The sequence below is a fragment of the Eubalaena glacialis genome, chromosome 11 (assembly GCF_028564815.1).
Source record: "Eubalaena glacialis isolate mEubGla1 chromosome 11, mEubGla1.1.hap2.+ XY, whole genome shotgun sequence".
In the NCBI taxonomy this organism is placed as follows: Eukaryota; Metazoa; Chordata; class Mammalia; order Artiodactyla; family Balaenidae; genus Eubalaena; species Eubalaena glacialis.
This window is the reverse complement of record NC_083726.1, coordinates 3166500-3187421: the sequence shown is the minus strand read 5'-3', so window position 1 is coordinate 3187421 and position 20922 is coordinate 3166500. Positions and strand designations below refer to the sequence as shown.

At 51.3% G+C, this 20922-nt stretch overlaps 1 protein-coding gene across 2 annotated transcripts in view; it reads left to right on the top strand.

The window, feature by feature from the left end:
• TBC1D22A (TBC1 domain family member 22A) overlaps positions 1-20922 on the top strand; it is a 313242-nt gene that overhangs the window by 119614 nt on the left and 172706 nt on the right. For both annotated transcript variants that reach the window (XM_061204253.1, XM_061204252.1), the window contains one exon: positions 8822-8936. In XM_061204253.1, the coding sequence (XP_061060236.1) occupies positions 8822-8936 (115 nt within the window). The remainder of the gene's footprint in view (positions 1-8821; positions 8937-20922) is intronic.

Sequence of the window (20922 nt, the reverse complement as noted above, 5' to 3'; positions counted from 1 at the left end):
GGGGACCGTGGCCCCTGAAGAAGCGCCAGTGGCCGACTGCTGGGCACGTGGTGACCGCGGTGGGCTCCGTCCTCGGCAGCGTGTGGTGGAGGCCCTGGGGCACAGAATCCGTTTGTGTGGTGCCGACCCTGCTCCCGCTGTGCGTGGCCTTGGGGAGGATGACCTGGAGGCAGGGCCGTCTGTGGGGACACGAGTTTGGACGGGACACCGAGCTGCTGAGGCCAGCCGGCTCACGGTCTGGGAAGCCTCTCCTTCCTGACCTGGGCCTTCGGGCACCTTGCGGGCAGGAGGCCCGCACCCCCGGCTGGCCGGCACCCCTCCCTGGTGCACCTGTGGCCCGGCTGCCTCTGCCGCCGCCTTTCCCCTGGGCCCGGGGTGCTGGGCTGACTGCGAGGTGAAGCCCCGCGGCCCCGGCTAGAGGGGGCTCGTCCTTGCAGGGGGGCTTCAAGGAGGGTGCAGGCTGGGCTCCTGCCGCTTGGCCCGCCCGGCCTGTGCCATCCCAGGGTCCCACTGCGCTCCGGCTGCCGGCTCCTATGCCCCTCCGTCTGGAGTCCTGGCCCGGGGCTGCTGGCTTTTGACCCCTGATGTCAGTGACCCATCACCTCTTCCCACTTTGTCTTGGGGGACTCAGAGCAGCTCTGGCCTCTGGTCTGTCCGCTGAGCCGGGCCTGAAGTTGCTCTGAGGATCCGGGCATGTCGGGGCCCTTGGAGACAGGCGTCCCGGCAGTGGGCTGGAGCCGGCTGTCCCCACGCTGGCTCTCCTGGGGCTGTGCCCGCTTGGTGAGGTGGCCTGGGTGGCGAAGGAGGAGTGGGTGTCCTTTGTGAGGTTCCTCTCTGTCGTTGTAGCTGAGACTCGGTATCAGAGGCCCTGGAGAATTGGATGGGACCCGGGGAAGGGGGCGGGGCAGGAGGAGCGAGTGTGCTTCCCGCTGGCCTCTGGCGCTTCCGAGGGCAGACACCCCAGGGGACCCTGTGTGTAACTCGTACCCCTTAAAGCATGTTACAGTTTGAAGACACCTGCTTGGGGAAAGCGATGCACAATCAGTGGCTTATGTTTTGTTTTGTTTTGTTTTTTTAACCAGTCTGAGAGCAAAAGCTTAGAAATGGCTCGATGCCTTCATTCTTTGCAAAATAACCGTGCCGTTGTTTGATGCAGGTGTAGAAGTCCCTCAGCACAGGCCCCTCTGCGCTGGGGCCGGGGTTGTTGTTCCTCCGTCAGGGTCTCCGTGTCTGATCTGGGGAGAGCTCGTTATGACGGCGGCGAGGACAGGGCACAGTGACCTCAGGGAAGCCCTCCCTTCATGCTGCTGCCCGAGTGCTCGCACGGTCGGAGCGCCTTCCCGGGCTGCGTGGCGGCCTTGCTGGGAAACGAGCCGAGGGGCTTCCAGAGGGAAGCAATGGGGACCCCGGGGCCCACGGGCCTGTGGCAGATTAATGGGTGGGGGGGTTTTTCAGTGACGCTAAGTGACTTTGGCTGGAATCAGTGCTACTTTTTGTGATTTCAAAGCAAAAGCAAAGCACGCTCCTATGAAGTGATTTAAGACAAAAGGTACAGAATAAATCAGTCAGTGAAAAGGAAACAACAAAGAAAAAGAAACGCTGCACCCTTGCAGCTCGGCTGTGGTTTCCGATGGCAGGTGGCATCCTCCTAATTGGCGTCACAGCCTGGTCTGTCGTGACTGCCTCTCTGCCCACAGCCTTTAATGAGTAAGTTAACTGTGCCGCCAATGGGTTTAGGCCTGTGCCGGGCGTCCTGCAGCAGCCCTGTCTCCCGGGGCCACTGAGTCCAGTGTCCCGCTCCCGTCCCACCGGCACCCGGGAAGAGGGTCCGGGAGCAGGGATGGGAGCGGACGGAGCCTGGAGGCTGAGCCAGCCGGACAGCTCAGGGCGGGCACGCAAGGGGCAGATGTCGGAACACGTGGTCTTGGCACGTGGGTCCCCGAGGCTGGAGCTGAGGGGGCCCGGGGTGCAGCCAGGGGCACGAGGGCACCTCGCTGCCTTGCGGATCCTGCAGCCCCTGCCCCCAGCCAGCGCCCTCCCTTCAGCCCCCCTCAGCTATGGGCAGGTCAGGACTCGGGGTTCCCCCCTGTCCTTTTGGATTCATGTTTTCCCAGTGTCACCAGGCATCCTCTCTGTATGGAGATCTCTTCTACATCATTACAGTCAGTGGAGTTTTTTCCTTGGGAGTCTAGGCGGGGCTCATCTGTCTGTCAGCTTCTGCCTGCCCCTCAGCCGGATGCTGCTTCCTGTTCGGGGCTGGGGTGGCTGGTCCCAGAGCAGGGCTGGAGGGGACGCCTGGGCCAGGGGACTCGCCCGCGAGGGCAGGTGTGGGGGCCTGGGGCAGGTGGTTGGCTTGGCTGGGGTGGAGCCTGCCGCAGCCTCCTGGTGTCCTCAGCATGGCAGGACCGTTACTGTTGGAAGAGAGAGGCTGAAGGAGATTTAAGCAAGTGGTGTACCTTTTCTTCTCCCTTTCCCACCCAGAGACGCATAAAGGACGGGAGTTTTTCTTACTTTCTAAATTAATAGCTACTGTTATAGGGAAATAATATGCAAGAAGGTGAGAGGCTCTAGGTGCAGCCTCCTGGCTCTGATTACGTGAGGAAGTAGGAGTGCTTGCCCAGAGCAGATGGCAGGTGAAGGGCACGCAAGCGTCAGAGCCGCTGGGGGTGTTATTTATTGGCATCGAAGCTGTGAGGGCTCCAGGTCTCGGTAGCGGCCGGGTGCCTGTGTGGCGTTGGGGCAGGAGGGCATGGAGACGGCTCGCAGGTGGCATGGTCCCCGGGGAGGGCGCACACACCCTCCTCCTCTGTGGGATGGACCTGGCGCTGGCGGACAGTCGCGAGTGCTTTGCCTAGCCTCCTGCGGTAGATTCTGTTCACTCCCGGTCCTTGACTTGTGGCCTGGAAGCAGGGGGATCTGTGCGTGGATAAACAGAGAGTTCTCTGTACGTGGAGCCAGGCCATCTTGCGAAGGCCGCCGGCCCCGAGCCTCAGCCACGCGTGGCGTCTGAGCCCTGCGCCGTCCAGCTGCCTCTTGCCGTGGCTGTCTGTCTGTCTGCTCTCTAGAAGGCTCCTCTTGCCTCCTTCCCTCTGAACTCCTCATCAGCCTCACAACCCTGTGTGCCGTCGCCTCCTCTCCGAAGCCTCCCTGCACCAAATGCCCCCACCTCCTTCCCCTCCACGGAGCTGAGTCTCCCCTCCCAGGCCATTTCCCGTCTTAGACAAGTGGGGGACCTTGAGGTCCTGACTGGTTGGCATCTGAGGAGCCAGGTCTGGAGCATTGCTTGATGGAGAAACAGAATGGGAAAAGCCAGTCCCAAATCCAGGAGACACCCCGGGTGTCGTCTGTCCAGAGAGACCCCAGGCGGGAAGGTCCAGGCGCCCCTGATGGCAGAGAGCTTACAGAACAGAGGGGAGCGAGGGCTGAAAACGGAGGGTGGGGGACCTTACTCATATACACGTCCATTCAGCCAATGGAGTTCCATTCAGCTACATGCCAGGACCAAGGGCACAGAAGTGAGCGAGATGGAGGAAGACCCTTCCTTGGGGGGGGGAGGGGCTCTGTGGAAATGGGCGGGGAAGAGGATCTGCCGCCTCGATAGGGCGTAAAGGATGTTGTCTTCCTCGAGAAGGGTTTGAACTAAGATCTTATGCTGAAAATCATGGTGGCCACGGGAAGTTTGGGAGAAGGGCATTCCAGGCGGAAGGAACAAGTAAGTGCAAAGGCCCCGAGGTAGGGACAGAAGTGGGCGCAGTGTGAGGGGACCTGGTGGAGGCCACGGGGGGCGAGGACAGGGCAGCACGTCCGGCTCCTTGGAGTCACGGCTAGGAGTCTGCTTTTTCCCTCAGAGTCAGGGAAGCCCCAGGGCTGGACGTGTGACCTGACGTGTTCGCATCTCAGCAGCCCCTGCGCCGCTCCATGGGATGGTGAGTACAGGTGTCAGCAGGGCCAGCAGCCAGGAGACCGGGGGCCCCTGGGCCTGCCGCGGGGGCCTAGGTGAGGGAGGGAGGTGCGTGGGAGGCACAGTGCTGTCCATGCGATCTAGGCCTGACCTCAGGGCCTGATGGCCCCAAAGCCCGTGTCTCTGTGGTGGCAGAGCTGGGATTTGCACCCGGTTTGCAGACCTCCACGGACGTGCTCTTCTCGCCGCCTCAGCCTGCCTGCCGCCTTAAAAACCACTTGCGTTTTATGCTTGAGCCACCTGGCCCTTTATTTACACATTACTGGGGTTAAAGTTGTAAAAATATAATTTCCAGGTTATCCAGAGAGATCAAGCAGAGTTAAATCTAAGTGATTTGAACTGACAGCTTGCCTTAGCTAATAGGAAATCTGAATTCTATATTTTTCCTCAAAATAATACAGTGCACCCTTTCCACGTGCCTTAACATCAAGGCTGGCGCCGGCTGCCAGAGGCCTGGGTGGCTGATTCCGCTCCTTGTGGACGGTGCCGTGGACGTGCCTGACCTCTGCCTGTTCCCTGAGGGGGACGCTCAGCCCCCGCCCCCTCCATGCCCTGCAGCCTGGCTCCGGGGACTGAAGGTTCTGGGGTTCTCTCTTTGGGTTCCTTGTGGAGTGTTTGGGGGAACTAGTCCGTCTCAGGACAGCCTGCTCTGGACTCCCCACAGGAGAAGTTGGGCCAGTGGAGGCTTTGCTTTGGGCCTGAGTCAGGAGCCCCGGCCAGCCCAGCCCCCCTGCAGCTGTCTCAGGCCTTTCCCGGCACCAGGAACAGTCCATTCCAGTCGCCTGCACAGGCGCTGAATTGTTTGCACTGGGCAAGACTCCAGCGCCCCAGCCACTCCTCCCAGGGTAAAGCTGGCCACGTCATCTGTGCCAAGTGGCTTCTCTTGGTGCCAGGGCCGCCGAGGGCAGAATGGCATTCATGCTTGTGAGCAGGTTTAGGAGTGTGTGTGTGTGTGTGTGTGTGTGTGTGTCACAAGCCCTCTGAAAGTGTGGGGCTTAGTTAACGGCGGGAGTGCTCCACGGCTTAAATTACCACTTGCCAGGAGGATGAGATTGCAAAGGAGGAGGGGAGGTCTCTGTGCTCCGAGCTCTGGCATGTCCTGCAATCCACATGCGCACGCGCGCTCTCTCTCTCTCCACACACACACACACACACACACACACACACACACACACACACACACACACACACACACACACACACACACCCTGCTGCATGGACGGCTCCCTGCTGGACCTCGGGCAGGTCCAGATCGATCCGATGCAGACTTTCCTCGCCAGGAGGAGCTCATAGTCTTTTCTGTTTCTTTCTTGCTATAAAACGATAATTTCTTGGTCTGCTCTTCTTTTTGGATTCATGTATGAAAACAACTCTTCCACCCTAAAGCACAGCAGTGCCGGCCCTGTCTAGGCTGTCCAGGCCCCCGTTTAGTCAGACCAGCAGGGCGGAATCCTGGCTCTGCTGCCCACAGGCTGTGTGACTTTGGGGAAGTTGCTTAACTCCTCTGTGCCTCAGTTGTCTCCTCTGTATTAGTTATGTCTTGCCGCATAACAGCATTACCACAAACCTAGCGCCTTAAAACAACACACATTTATTCACATTTGTTGTCTCAAAGTTTCTGCGGCTCAGGAGTCTGGGCAGGTCTTAGCTCAGGATCTCCGCAAGCTGCAGTCAAGGTGCTGTCTGGGCCACAGCCTCATCTGAGGCTCCCCTGGGGAAGGATCTACTTCCAAACGCCCCTGGCTGCTGGCAGGATCTGGGGGCTTGTAGGCTGCGGAGCTGGGGGTCTCGGGTTCTTGCTGGCTCTCGGTCCCCCTCAGTTCCTCGGCACGTGGCCCTTTGCACGTGCAGCTCACAGCTCAGAAGCCGGCTTCCCAGAAGCCAGCAGGGGAGGGCGTCTCCTGGCCGGCTGGGTTATGATCTTCTGTGACGTAATCCTATCCCCTTGGCCGTATTTGGTTGGTTAGCATCCGGTCACAGGGCCCCGCTCACACTCCAGGGAAGGGACCACACAGGGGCGGGCGTCCCGGGAGGTGTGCAGGTGGACCCCCTGCCTGCCGGTCATCTTTGGCGGACGGTGCAGCGTTGGATGGAGGTCTGCCGGGGCCCAGTGAGCGAGGAGATGCTCAGCCGACCTTCGCTGCCCGTCCTGCCCTCGCGTGGCCAGCCGTCCGGGTCTCTCCTGCCTGTCGCTGCTCCCGCCTGTTGCGTGTAGCCCCCGTCCACCCTCCCCTGCTCCTGGCCCGCAGGGCTCCAGGCCCCTACGGAGCTTCCTGACGAGCGGTCCTGGGGTCCTCCTGCCGGCGGGGCCTGGGCTGAGCGCGCCGTACCCTCCCAGCCTGTCCGCACCCAGGCCGCCCCCTGCACGCGCAGCCCTGCCGCCCGTCCCTGGGCTTTCCCCGGGTACACGTGGCCGGGCGGGGCCGTGGCTGCTGCATGTCTGACCTGTGACTGAGAGGTGCTGGGGCCCGGAGGGGGTCCCCCCTGCAAGGGCCCCGCCTGCCCGCCACCCTGGCCGCGTCAGCGAGGGTGCTGAGCCCGATGCTGGCGCGCGAGGACTCACGGCTTGGCGCTGTCTGTGAGAGACGGCACGCGGTGAGCGTCGGTGGATGATTTTGGTCTTTTGATCTTACTTAAATATTCAGTCTGGCTGGAAAGCTGTTGACTTAAAGTGACAGATGTGTGTGGATAGAGAGCGTGAATGTGTTGCGCGCTCAGCAGACGTTTACCAGGTGCCCCTGTTACAGGTGCTGGGCCGCACTGCCGCCTGATGAACGGGTGGGTCCGTCGTGGCTCATTTGGAAGGACCCCAGCGGATGAGTGCTAGGGTGGGGTTTGGGCGGGGGCCTGGGATCTGGGGCTGCTCGTGCCCCGGTTGACCTCCCCCGTCTGGGCGCCAGGCCCCTCGCTGTGAATGCCGGAGCGGGTGACTTGTGGGTGTCTAGACCACAGGCCCGGTGATGTGTAGGAATGTAGGCAGTATTGGGAGGGGTTGACCTCCTTGGGTACAAACATGCTTGGCTTTGCAAGGTCGGCCCATTTGGAAATGATGTGAGTCATCCTCTGTTGGCACGCTCGCTGGTCCAGCCTGCGCTGGTGGGAGGCCCGGGAGGGCGGCGAGGCCTGGCCCAGTGGCAGGAGCCCGGGGTCGGGGGAGCCGGCGGTGGGTGTGTCACTGAAGGGAGGCGGTTCGGCTCAGCAGGGACGCTTTGCCGGGTGGGGGACCGGGGGAGGCTCACAGCAGGCAGCACTTGGCTCTCCCAGGAGGCTGGGGGGCGCAGGTGGCAGCACAGTCTCCATCGAGGGGCTGGGGCTTAGCTGGGAGCCAGGTAAGCAGGGGAGGGACAGGCTGTCTAGGCAGCGAGCATGGCAGGAGGTGACAGCCTGGCAGGCTCTGTGCAGCTGGAATTTGGGAGCCGGGCGGAGAGGAGGAGAGGACCGTGAGGCAGGGGCTGGACGCGGGGGCGCCGTGTGTAGGGGTGTGGAGCCAGAGACGCTCTTTAAGCCATGTGTGCGTACACGTGTGTGCGTGCGCGTGGCTGAGGGCGCTGTGTTGCGCCTGGTGAGATCCCTCTCCTGAAGGAAGGTGGAGGAGAGGGTGGCGTGAGTCATGTAGCGGTCGGGAGAGAGGAGGCCCCCGGGTCGTCGGATGGCTGGCGGGGGTAGGGGTGACGGAAGACACTGGCCTCCGGATGCCGATCGCTCTCCAGGGGTTTAAGAAGACGTCTGTTATGTCACTTACGTGTGGAGTCCAAGAAGTAATACACGTGAATCCATAAACAAAACAGACTCACAGACATAGAAAACAAACCTATGGTTACCAAAGGGGAAGGGAGGGGGAGGGATAAATTAGGAGTGTGGGATTAAGAGGTACAGACTACTGTACGTAAAACAGACAAGCAACAAGGATTTGCTGTATAGCACAGGCAGCTGTATTCAGTATCTTATAATAAACTATTCAATATCGTGGGAAATAATCTGAAAGAAAATCCATTAAAAAAAACAACCAAGCTCAGAGATGCAGAGAACAGATTGGTGGTTGCCAGAGGTGAGGGTTGGGAGTTGTGTGTGTGACATGGGTGAAGGGGCTCAGAATGAAATAAAAAGTCGTAGGGCTGTAATGTACAGCTCGGAGAGTACAGTTAATGATATTCTATCCCGTCTTCGAAAGTTGCTAAGAAACTAAATCTTAGAAGTCCTCATCACAAGAAAAAAAATGTATAACGTGTGTACGGTGATGGATGTTAACTAGGCTTATTATGGTGATCATTTCACACTATAGTATTTACAAATATTGAATCATTATGTTGTACACCTGACACTAATACACTGTTATATGTCAATTATACCTCAATAAAAAAAACATATGCGGGAAATTTGGAGCATCCATCCATCCATTCCCTCCTTCCCTCCCTCCCATGCACCCTTCCATCCCCCCACCCTTCCATCCATCCATCCATGTACCCATTCATGCACGCGTCCACCCACCTGCCCATCCATCCCTCTGTCCCTCCATCCCTCTCTCCTTCACTGATAGGCCGGCTGCTGCTGTGCTGGCTGACCAAGTCCAGGGAAGCCACACGCAGTGGTTACCCAAGGGGCTTGGAGGAGCAGAGAGCATCTTTTGTGGGAGCCAGCTCGTGGGGTGGGACTGAGCCCAGGGGTTGGTGACATACTCCATATTGCTTGTGAGTCTATACAAAATTAAGATAACTGGAATTTTACAAAAAAATTAAACCTATTGGTATTTTAGTATTAGAGATTGAAAAGTATTGATAGTGTATATTTTAAGAATGTGTACATTTAAAAGTTTCTGCTGTGTTTACTTTTTGCTTCACCAGCTGTTCAATTTTCTTTCAGATTTTTGAAAGGATATTGTTTATATGGGCCATACGTCACCCTGCCAGTGGATATGTTCAGGGGATAAATGACCTTGTCACTCCTTTCTTTGTAGTCTTCATTTGCGAATACATAGGTAAGATCATATCATGATGTTTTCTTCTCACAAACATTAAACATGAACTTTAGTGGCCTTACGATGTTGCTATGCATAATTATACCAATACTGAAAATTGCTGTTAATTTTACTGTTATTAATGACAACTAATATTAGAGAATAATAGTTTTCTCATTGATGCCAGCTTTTAAAAGGTCTTTAAATCCACATGCCCAACTACTGAAGACATTAAGATGCAGTTATTATTATTAATATCTTCTTTTTACTAATGTAAGAGGAGAAATGCAGTATATATGGGGAGTGTAGTTTTGTGTTAATGGCCATCAGAGCACCGGCTTTAATGGTTTGGATTTAAATGGGTAAGGTTAAGGTGACAGAATATCAGTTGAATGTTTTGCTTATAACCTAAAAACCAAATCTTCTTTAATTGCATTTCTGCAGCAGTTCATCACCTTTCTGCTTTTGATATACTAGTAGCATTTAATTTTATGGGAATATTAATTACATGCAAAATAATTGGTTTAATGGGCATTTAGGTTGGGTTGTGATGTTTCTCTCTGAGTACTGCATATTTTTTCTTCCATTTATGTTGCAGCAGCCAACTGTAATATACCTTCACCTGGTTTATATTTCAAGTTTAAAAACAATTCTGATAACACATGTGCAGGATCTACTTTTTAATTCATCTGTGGATAAAATCTAAATGCCACAGGAGGGGTTTACTCTTCAGTTGTAGCATTTTTACTTAAAACTGATATTACTTTGTCTTCATGTGAACCTTCCTGCCTTGGTGTTTGTTGGTTTTTTAGGTTGTGTTTTAGCCATTTCAGTTTCTGGTCAGCTTCGATTCCATCGTTGCTGTAATCTGGAGAGTGAGGTTGACTCCAGGGCATCTGATCCCCTGAGGATGAGAATGTACCCACTTGGTCCATTTTGTGGCCACCCCTCTCCCAGCACTGACGATTTCATGGGAGTCTCTTCATTGCTAAGCAACCAACGATCACGGGCTGCTCCCCCATCATCTCTTCAGCAGGGAGAGGTCGCTCCTGAGAGCGCTCCTGCCTCTCTGCTTCTCCCTCTCTCATTTGACAGATAATGAAAATGTTCTTAACGATCCTAGAACAGTAGGACCTCTGTCAGTAGACTTCAGAGCTGTTAATTGAAAGAAGAAGTTCAACTGAGATGTGATTAGAGAACTGATATTCCATGTTAAATAGACCATTTAATTAATGTGGTAAATAAGTTTGCCTTAATGAGTCTAGCAGCATCTTACGTTGTAAGACCCAAGCGATCCGTTGTGTGTTTGTCTGAATGATCAGCAAGCTAGGACGAAGGGACATGACCGTGATGTTAATTGTCCAGAAGAGAGAAAAGCTGGAGGAAATAGAATCTGTGTTCAAGTGGTGCCTTCAGTTAGAGACTCAAAGAGACTCCCCTTGCCTTCCGTAACCCTCACCACACACACTCACACACACATGCACGTGCACACACACACACACAAGAAGACACACACATGCACACACACATACACACACACACAAGAACACACATGTGCAGCGGCCCGACTGGCCTCCTGGGGCTGCCAGCAGCCCAGGTCTCCTCCGGGGCACCTTGCCCCGCTGTCCAGGGACACAGTGTCTTCAAAATGCAAGTTTGGTGCACGCACACGTGCACGCACGCTTGGGCACACACAGACACACGCACGTGCACCACCGCCAGCCACAGCCTCTCCAAGTAAGTGTGGAACAAATCCCCAACTAACCTCGGGATGGAGCCCATGGTCTTGGGTGGGCCCTGGAGGTGCCTGTCCCCCCACGAGGGACGGCTGGGGACGGAGGTGAGGAGAGCTCTTGGGACCCCGGAGGCGGGGTCACGATGTGCGGGCTGTCCAGAGGCGGAGGCGGGAGAAGATGGCCACGCAAGCGGTGCTGAGGCCAGCGGGGGGAGCCCAGGAGCTGAGTGCCACTCCGGGAGGGTGCCGCGTGCTCGTGCTAGTGCTCGGAGGAGACTGTCGTGGAGGAGGGCTCCGCGTGGCGAGGTGCGGCTCCCGGCTGGGAAGCGCAGGGTTGGGTCCAGTTTCTTTCTCTCCAGGCTCCGCTGAGCCCGGGGGTCCTGATGTCTCGGTTTGGGCTGGAAGGAAGGAGGGCCCCTCTAGCCTTGAGCCGGCCGCGTTTCCCACTGCCCTCTGCGTTGGGGCCCCCGACGGCTGCTCGCTGGTCATCCCTCGCTGGTGTCTGTGCCTGTGTGTCCCCATCAGGCCGGCCTGGGGACGGGGCGCGGGCCCACGGCAGCGCCCAGGGAGGACAGCCGTTTGGGCAGAGCTCCTCTGAGTCTTTTCGCCGTGTGTTGTATTTATGTAGTTCAGAGCACATTGTGTATAAAATTGTTTCATGCCTTTTCCCCATTTAACCTTGTAACTAAGCTCATCCCTGTATTATTAAGAAATCTTTGTAAAGATCGTTTCCACCTCCTGCACATAATATTCTGCTGAGATAATGTAGCGTAATTCATGAAACCATTCTCCTGTTGCTGGATTTTTTTAGTTTTTTTCCCCCAGGCGTGGCGCAAGTTTTAAGTAAAGCCTGTAGTTTTCAAACAGAGGCTGCCATATTCCTTTGAGCAATGTTAAATCTGATTTAAAATTAAGAACCATTATTCCGTCACCTTGAATCCCACAATTTAAGTAGAGACTTATATTTTACCGGAACCAAATAGTTTCAGCACAGCAAAAAACGAAGAAGCATCCCCCCCTCCCCATCCTCTGTGCTACTTAAATTTAGAAACTACTCTGGCGCTTTGGACCAGCTGCTCGGAGTGACTGAATGACGGTTGTGCGCATGGGAGGAATGACGGTGACGCATTTTGGAAGATGAGGAGTATTTTACAATTGATTTTCATTATCAGCACGTGTAAGCTCTGATTGATTTGATTTGATATGTCATTTTCTCGTAAAATAAATTACTCTTGAAAGCTAATACGGAAAGTGACTGGCATAAGCAGTGTATTTACGTATGAACATTATGGGTATTTATTTTTATGTTCCTGTTTGTAAGTCAGAGTCTCAAAAGCACAGGTTGTTTTTAAACAGGTTAATTTTGCCCAGAGAAGACATTTTAGCACGCGGTTCCTGGAGATTGGGATGCGCTGGAATTGGATTTGGTGTGCGGTTGGCAAGGGGCACAGAGGAGAAGCGATGCCAACCAGTCGGGACACAGAGGAGAAGTCATGCAGGGAGTTTGCTGTCAGCTGAATGCTAGTGGCGCCGCCATTCTTTTGCCTTTTCCACTGTCAGCATGAATTGGGCTTCGAGTGACAGGGAGAGAAGAGCTCTTGCTCATTTCTCATTGATAAGTTACAGTTTTAGAAACAGTTGTTTCAATTTTCCTTGTTTGCATTTAAGTTTTCCCTCATTGCACTTTGTTTTTTCCATGTGTTACGTGAACCAAGGCTGCTTTTCAATGCATCCTCACCTGGCTTCCTTCGGTGTTCCTCACACCTAATGTACCTTTGGGGTCCACAGCTCGTCTCAGAAACATGTTAAAGACAGAAACGAGCGGATCTGCATACAGGAGGCTTCCTGTGGCAGTTCTGTTCCATGTGGGGGAAGTGGAGAGCAGAGGGCCCTGGGAATGCCAGTGGGTCAGAACCAGCGGGTGGGGCTGCTGTTTGGCAGCCCCTGAAATGACAGGAGGGGGCTGTATGCTTGCACAGCCCGTGACGTGTATGTAGTCAGATTTTCTATTTAAAAACGTCTTGATGATGGTCAAAGTAATGGACTTACTAAAAAGTTGGAAAACTCATTAACAGTATAGCTCCTTGTCCCAGAAGCCGTCATTGGGACGTTTTACTAATTTCCTTCTGGTCTTCTGTCAATATACTTTTTACATTGCAGCAATTATATTATGCATGCACATTCTAGTATTGCTTTTTGTTTAATATCTAAACATTTCCCAAAGTCATTAAGCACTTAAAAAACCTCTTTTTAAAACATAGTGACGCACTTCTTTCAATAATGAGTAGGAAAACTAGGCAGAAGATCAACAAGAAAGAAAGAAAACTAAGCACCTGAAAACCCCTAGACCTAACAGACATCTACAGAGCAGTGCACCCGTCACAGCAGGATCACATTCTTCTCCAGTGCACACGAAACATTCACCAGGAGAGACAATATGCTAGACCATAGAACAAGCGCCAATACATTTGAAAGGATGGAAGTCATACAAATTGTGTTCTCTGACCACACAGACATTAAATTAGATATCAGTAACAGAAGGAAATTTGAAGAATTTGACAAATATGTGGAGATTTTAGAACACAACCATAAAGAAGCAATGTGGGGACTTCCCTGGTGGCACAGTGGTTAAGAATCTGCCTGCCAATGCAGGGGACACGGGTTCGAGCCCTGGTCTGGGAAGATCCCACATGCCGTGGAGCAACTAAGCCCGTGCGCCACAACTACTGAGCCTGCGCTCTAGAGCCCACGAGCCACAACTACTGAGCCTGTGTGCCATAACTGCTGAAGTCCGCGCACCTAGGGCCTGTGCTCCGCAACAAGAGAAGCCACCGCAATGAGAAGCCCGCGCACCGCAATGAGGAGTAGCCCCCACTCGCCGCAACTAGAGAAAGCCCGCGTGCAGCAACGAAGACCCAACACAGCCAAAAATAAATTAAAAAAAAAAAAGATTAAAAAAAAAAGCAATGTGTCAGAGAAGAAATCACAAGGAAAATTAGAAATTACTTTGAGATGAATGAAAATGAAAACGCAGCATACCCAAACTTATGGCATGCAGCTACAGCAGTGCTCCAAGAGATATTTATATTAAAAAAGGACATCTCAAGTCATTAACTTGAGTTTTCAATTTCAGAAACTATAAGAAGAGCAAGTTAAAGCCAAAACAAACAGAAGGAGGGAAATAAAGGCTAGAACAAAGTAAATGAGGTAGAGGATACAAAAACAGTGGAGAAAAATCAATAAAACCAATGTTGGTTCTTCAAAAACATCAACAAAATGTTGGCAAACCTTCAGCTAGACTGACCTAGGAGAAAAGGGGAGAAGACTCAAATTACTAAAGTTATGAGTGCTTTTAGAAATAAACAGCACTAAGGAAATACTGTGAAAAACTCTCCAAATTCGAGAATGTGGATGAAAAGGAGATGTTCCTAGAAAGGCACAAATTACCAAAACTGACTGTGATGGTTAGTTTTGTATAAACTCGACTAGGCTGTGGTGCCTACTTATTTGGTCAAACACCAGTGTAGATATTGCTGTGAAGGTATATTCTGGATGTGATTAACATTTAAATTAGTAGTCTTTGAATAAAGCAGATTACCCTGCATAATATGGGTGGACCTTATCTAATTAGTTGAAGGCCTTAAGAGCAAAGATGGAGATTTCCTGAAGTAGAGGAAATTCTCCTTAAGACAGAGAAATCCTGCCTGAGTTTCCAGCCTGCTGGCCTGTCCTACAAGTTTCAGACTTGCCAGTCCCCATCATTGTGTGAGCCTGTTCCTTAAAATAAGTTTCTCTCTCTCAATATAATGTAATATAATGCAATATAATATAGTGTAATATGTACATTTATTTATCAATATCTATATGGATATATACAAGAACAACGTATATAGGAGATTAAATTAGTAATTTAAAGAATTCCAACAAAGGAAAGCCTAGGATCATATGACTTCACTGGTGAATTCTACCCACATTTAACAAAGAATTAACACCACTCCTTCACAAACTCTTCCAAAAATAGAAGAGAGGACATGCTTTTCAGTTCATTCAGTGAGGCCAGTATTATCCTGATACCAAAATGGGAGACAAAGGTATCACAAGGAAAGAAAGCCAGTGACTAGTATTCCTTATGAAGATAGATGTAACGATCCTCAACGAAATACTAAGAAACTGAATGTAGTAACATAGTAAAAGAACAAATGGGATTTATCTCAGGAATTCAAGGTTGGTTCAACATAGGAAAAAATCAGTCAGTGTAATACACTATACTAACAGACTGAAAGACAAAACAATGTAATCATCTCAGAATGACTGACACAGAAAAAGCTTTTTGACAAAATCCAACACCCTTTCACGATAAAAACACTCAACAAACTGGAAATAGAAGAACTTCCTCTCTAATAAAGAGCATCCATGAAACACTCACAATTAACGTCATGCTTAATGGGAAAGACTGAATGCTTTCCCCTTATGATTAGGAGCAAGGCAAGGATGCATGTGCTCCCCACTTCTGTTCAACATTGTACTGGTTCTAGCCTGGGCAGTTAAGCAAGAAAATGAAGCAAAAGACATTGAGAATGGAAATGAAGAAGTAAACTACCTCCCTTTGCAGATGACATGATCTGTATATAGAAAATCCAAAGAAATCCACTAAAAAATTATGAAAGCTAACAAATGAGTTCACCCAAGGTTGTGGGATATAAGATCAAGGTAGAAAAATCAGTTATGTTTCTATACACTTGCAATGTACAATGCAAAAATGAAATTATGAAAACAATTCCATTTACAATAGTGTCAAAATGAATAAAATGATCTAAATTTAGCAAAAAGAAGTACAGTATTTACTCTGAAAACTAGACAACATTGTGGAAAGATATTAAAGAAGATCTAAATAAGTGGAAAGACATCCCATGTTGTGGATTGGAAGACTTAATAGTATAAAGACGGCAGTCCTCCCCAAATTGATCTAAAGAGTCAGTGCAATCCCTGTCAAAACTGTAGCAGAAATTGAAAAGTTTATCTTTAAATTCACATGAAAATTTAAGAGACACAGAATAGCCAAAACAATCTTGAAACAGAACAAAGTTGGAGGATTCACACTTCCTGATAGCAAAACTTACTACCAAACTACAGTAATCAAGAAAGTGTCATTCTGGCTTATGGATGGACATGTAGATCAATGGAACAGAATTGAGAGTCTAGAAATAAGCCTTCATATTTACAGTCAGTTGATCTTTGACAGTGACGCCACGACAGCCCAATGGGGAAATGGTCTTTTTCAACATATGGTGCTGGGACAAGTAGATATCAACATGCAAAAAAATAAAGTTCCATCCCTGCCTCTCACCATACACAAAAATAAAATGAATCATGGACCTAAATGTAAGAGCTAAAACTATAAGACTCTAATAAGAAAGCATAGGAGTAAATCCTCATGGCCTTGAGTTAGGCCATGGTTTCTTAGATATGACACCAAAAGCAAAAACGACAAAAGAAAAAAATAGGTGAACTGGACTACATGGAAATGAAAACTTTGAGCTGTAAAGTCTCAAGAAAGGGAAAAGACCTCTGCAGAATGGGGGAAAATATTAGCAAATCATCTACCTGGTAAGAGACATAGCCATTATATATAAAGAACTCTCATAACTCAATAAGATAATCGAAGTTTTAGAAACAGACAAAACATTTGAATAGACGTTTCTCCAAAGAAGATAGACAAATAGCCAATAAGCATGAAAAGATGCTTGACATCATTAATCCTTAGGGAATGCAAACCAAAGCCACAATGAGGTACCACCTCACACCCCCTAGGATGGCTGAAATCAAAAAGACGAACAGTAAGAGAAGTTGGCAAGGATGTGGAGAAATTAGAAACCTCATGTGTTGCTGGGGGCGTCACACTAGCCGAGCAACTTCGACCAACAGTGTGTGGCATTTCAGCAAAGAGTTAAACCTAGAGTTACCGGCAAAAGCCTGCCCAGGAATGCACGGGAGCACTGTTCATTTCAGCCAGTGAAACCCAAACCCCAACCCAAGTGTTCATCAGCTGATGAAGGTGTAAATAAAGGATGATCTACCCGTACAATGGAGTAGCATTCAGCGATGAAAGGGAACGGAGGACCGAGACACGCTGTAACACGGATGGCCCTTGAAAACATCATGCTCAGCGAAAGAAGCCAGCCACAAAAGGCCACATGCTGTATGATTCCGTCTATATGAAATGTCCAGAATAGGCGAATTTGTAGAGCCGGAGCATAGACGAGCGGTTGCTTGTGGCTTGGGAACAGAATTGGGGGGATGGGGGTTGACTCGCTGGGCGCAGGGTTTCTTTTAGGAGGGACGAAATGTCCTAAAATCAGGTTGTAGTGATTGTTGCACAGCTTAGTGAATATATTAAAAACCACTTTCACTGGCTGAATTGTGTGGTATGTAAATTGTATCTGAGTAAAGCTGTTGTAAAGCAAGTAGAGGTCCTGTCTTTGTCTGTGTGGGCTGCTGTACGAAGTTCCACACACTGGGTAGCTTATAAAGAGCGAAGTTTGTTTCTCACAGTTCTGGAGGCTGGACGTCTGCGGTCAGGGGCCGGCACGGTTGCATTCTGGGCGCCTCTCCGCCTGGTGCACAGCCCGCATCTTCTCACTGTGTCCTCGCGGGGTGGGAGGGGCGAGGGAGCTCTGGGGGGTCCCTTTTGTAAGAACACTAGTCCCATTCATAAGGGCTGCACCCTCACGACCAAAGCACCTCCCAAAGGCCCCACCTCCTAACACTGTCCTCTTTGGGGTTAGGGTTTCAGCATTTAAATTTGGGGGGAACACAAGCATTCCGGCCCATATCCCACTGTGTGGTGATATAATTTGGCTGTTTTCTGTTGATGCACATTTGCCTGGTTCCTGCTTTTTCACTGTCATGGCTACTATGCGTAGTATCTCAGTAAGTAAATTCTTGATTGCATTTTGGAGTGTTTTCTTGGCATGTACTCTTAGAAGAGCCATTACTGACTCAACGGTTGGGTATTTTTAAGTCTTGATAACGTTTGCCAGGTTGTGTACCAGAAAGATGTTTGAATGTCTGCTCTGCAGCCGCGTCAGGGATTGCCATCTCGCTCTGTCTTTGGGGTCTTCTGAACATTATTGGTAGCTCCTGGCTGGAGACAGGACCTCCGTGTGCGTCTGTGTGCTTATACGCGCACGTCACTTGTTTGTAGATATGTCAGTGTTTGCCCGTGAGGCTGTTCCAGTGTGGGCCAGGGCTCCACGATGTTAAGGGACTGGGGGAATTAGCTGAAGGGCCAGGAGCAAGCAGGACACTCTCCAGCATTGACGTTTGAGTTTTCAACCTGCAGGAGCCGTATTCAGCAGGCCTAATTAGGAACTTGGAAGAGACAAGGGTGCGTGTGTGTGTGTGTGTGTAGGGAAACAACACTGGAGTGGAGCCTGGCGTCTGCAGGCCTTGTGCCCTGTGTGCGCTAGTGTGGCAGGAACGGGTGTGTGACCAGCAGCCTCTCTGGGGGGCGCTACACACCGGGTCGTTTGTCCCCGGTCCCTGAGGCTCACGCTGGCCCATCTGGAACGAGGTGGAGGTGGAGTCAGTTGGGGCAGTTTTGTGGAAATGCAGTGCGTGCACATGCGGAACACGCGTTGGCATCAGCCAGGTCTCTGCTACACTTCCACCAGCCGAGGAAGATGCTGGTGTCTCTTACGAACGACGAAGCAAAGCCTATACAGTCGTCAGCCACCCAAAAGGCGGCCAGTCCTCTCTTTGGCCTGTGGGCCTGTTTCTGGGACCTTGCTTTCCATCAATTTGATCCCACTGTGTCCTCACCTCGCTCTCCAGTCAGACCCCGGGGGTCTACAGGCTTTTCCTCCGTTGCCAAAAGTGATGGCTTAGGTGCAGCCTTTCATGTGTTAGGCGACAGTCCCCAGCATTTAAGGAGCGCTTGCTCTGGGCTGGTGTGCTGGTGAGCGGGGTATTCTCTTAGGACCTGGGGCTCCGAGGCCCCAGACCCATGAGGTAATCGTCTTGTTCCTCCTGGTACTTAGGTGGTGGCTCCCCTTCCTTGGAGTGACAGCCGCTGTCTAGCTGGAGTGTCATAGGGTTGTGGGGTAAAGAAGGGGTTCTCCCCGACCCCTCCCCTAATTCCCCTCAGCTAAGTTCACGGTTTAATTAACTTCACTGTGCATTTCTTTTCATTCTAACGACAGCCTTCTAGGGTAGGCATTACTGCTTTGAGTTTAGGAAAAAGGAGGCGTGGAGAGGAGTTATGTAACCTGCCGAGGTCCTGGCGTTTCGGATCTGGAATCGGTTTCTCTGCTCTATCTGAACAGCCAGGCCGGCAGCGCTGCCCCGCGGATACCTCCTAAGCTGCTGGCAGCCTGGCTCTGCCCACGGCTGGCCACGAGTTCCTTGATCGTGTGAGTTTTGTGCTTGCTGCTGGTTGTTAAGTCAAGGATTAATTTCCCCAATTTGTAGCTTTTCTTACTGACACGGTGCCGAAGTGCTTTCTTACGTTCGGATATGATTCCCAAGGCTGAGGTGGTAGAATTTTATCCTCCTTAATTGGGACCCTTTGTACAGCCTTTTAAAATCCTTTCATCAGAGAACAAGTTCTATTTCCTTTCCATTGGAGTGCAGTTTCACGGTTGTTGGTTTTTTTTTTCTTTCCCTGATTTATTTCCTTTCTTTTAAGTGGTTTCTCTTCACTTCTTGTTTTAAATTGCAGTCATTGCCAAAGGGGTCCTGGCTCTGGCTGACAGGAAAAAGCTAACAAACACATTAGTGGGATCCTTTCACTTTTTACTCTCCTAATATAAAATGCCACATAATCTGACATCCGGAAGCTTCAGCAGTTCAGCCCAGGGCCTTCGAAAACGTTTGACTTCATCCGAGTCGTATGAAGGCCAACTCGGAGGCTGAGCCTTGTGTTCAGAGCTCGCGGCCCTGGATCCTCTGCCCGGAGAGACCCCTGCCCCACACTCTGCATAGTGTTTCCGAAGTGGACCCTGTTTCCTGGGCCTGGATTCAGAATCGCTACGTGATAATTAAAGTCCTGCAGAGGGGTGTGGGCTGAATGGAAGGCTTTGCATTTACATTTGAAGACTCTCACTCATCCTTTCTCCCCACAAACTTTAGCTTTCTCCTCGAATTTTTATATCTCACTGTGTTAGAATCAGGAATTTGCAGAATGTTTCTTACGTAACACGTACCAATTCCTGTCTTCTTTGTTTTTCAGCATCTTTAAATGTTTCCCTTTTATCAAAGGTTGTTGTTAAATCACCGAAACCCTTTTCGGATCAAATTTTGTTTTGTTACTATTAATTGAACAAACCCATACACGCACATACGTCTTTACACACACAGGCCACGTGCTTATCCCCTCTGAAGGCGCTGCGTGTTACAAGACCTGCTGGTGGAGTGTCACAGCTTCTTAAAGCGGGGGTTGCTCTCTGTGTTGGGTTCTGTCCGTGCAGCCCAGATGGCGGGCAGCATCGGTGAGACCCCCGTCTACTGGGTTTGTCCCTCACTTTCCGTGGCCCCCTCCCTGCCCCCCACATGCTAAAGCCCCCCGGAGGTGGGGGGAGGAGAGGTTGTGAGCCAGGACGGGGTGAGATCTGTTTTCCACTGACGGTGACTTTGAGGCGTGGGCAGCCTTTGTTTTCAAGCTGAGAGGCAGTGGTGTCAGCATAGTTTTATTTTTCCCTTTTGGTTGTTCTGTATTGTTTTGAGAGGAAATATTGGGAGACGAGTGGTTTGGTGGCGGCCATCGATTCCAGCTACCTGCACGTCCTCCCTCCAGAAATCTTTATTTTCTGCCTAAGACCAATCCGCCATCTATCTACTCCTCTCTCTGCGCTGTTGGTGTCCATCGCCGGGTCTAGCAAGTGACATTCTTTCCACGACCATTTTCTCCAAAGAAGCACGAGTCAGGCCAGATTCCAGCCCTGGGTCCCTCTGCGCGGCGAGCATAGGCGACGTCGGGGCAGCTGCTGCCGGCTGTCCGGTGGCTGTGGTGGGCTCAGGGGGTGGCACAGCCCTGCTTGGCCTCCCTGGCCGGGGGCTTTCACGAGTCCAGCACAGACAGCTTGAAGTCTTGCTGAGGATGGCTCCTCCACGGCCTGCGGCCAGGCCAGGCTTTTGGGTCCCATCTGGTGACCTCCACTGCCAGGCGGAGGTGTGGACACTGGGCGGGCAGAGCATGAGACAGACTCGCGGTGATTATGGCTCTTCCCGTCGGGTCTGGACGAGGTTCTGTTGGTCAGCCACTCAGGCTCAGCC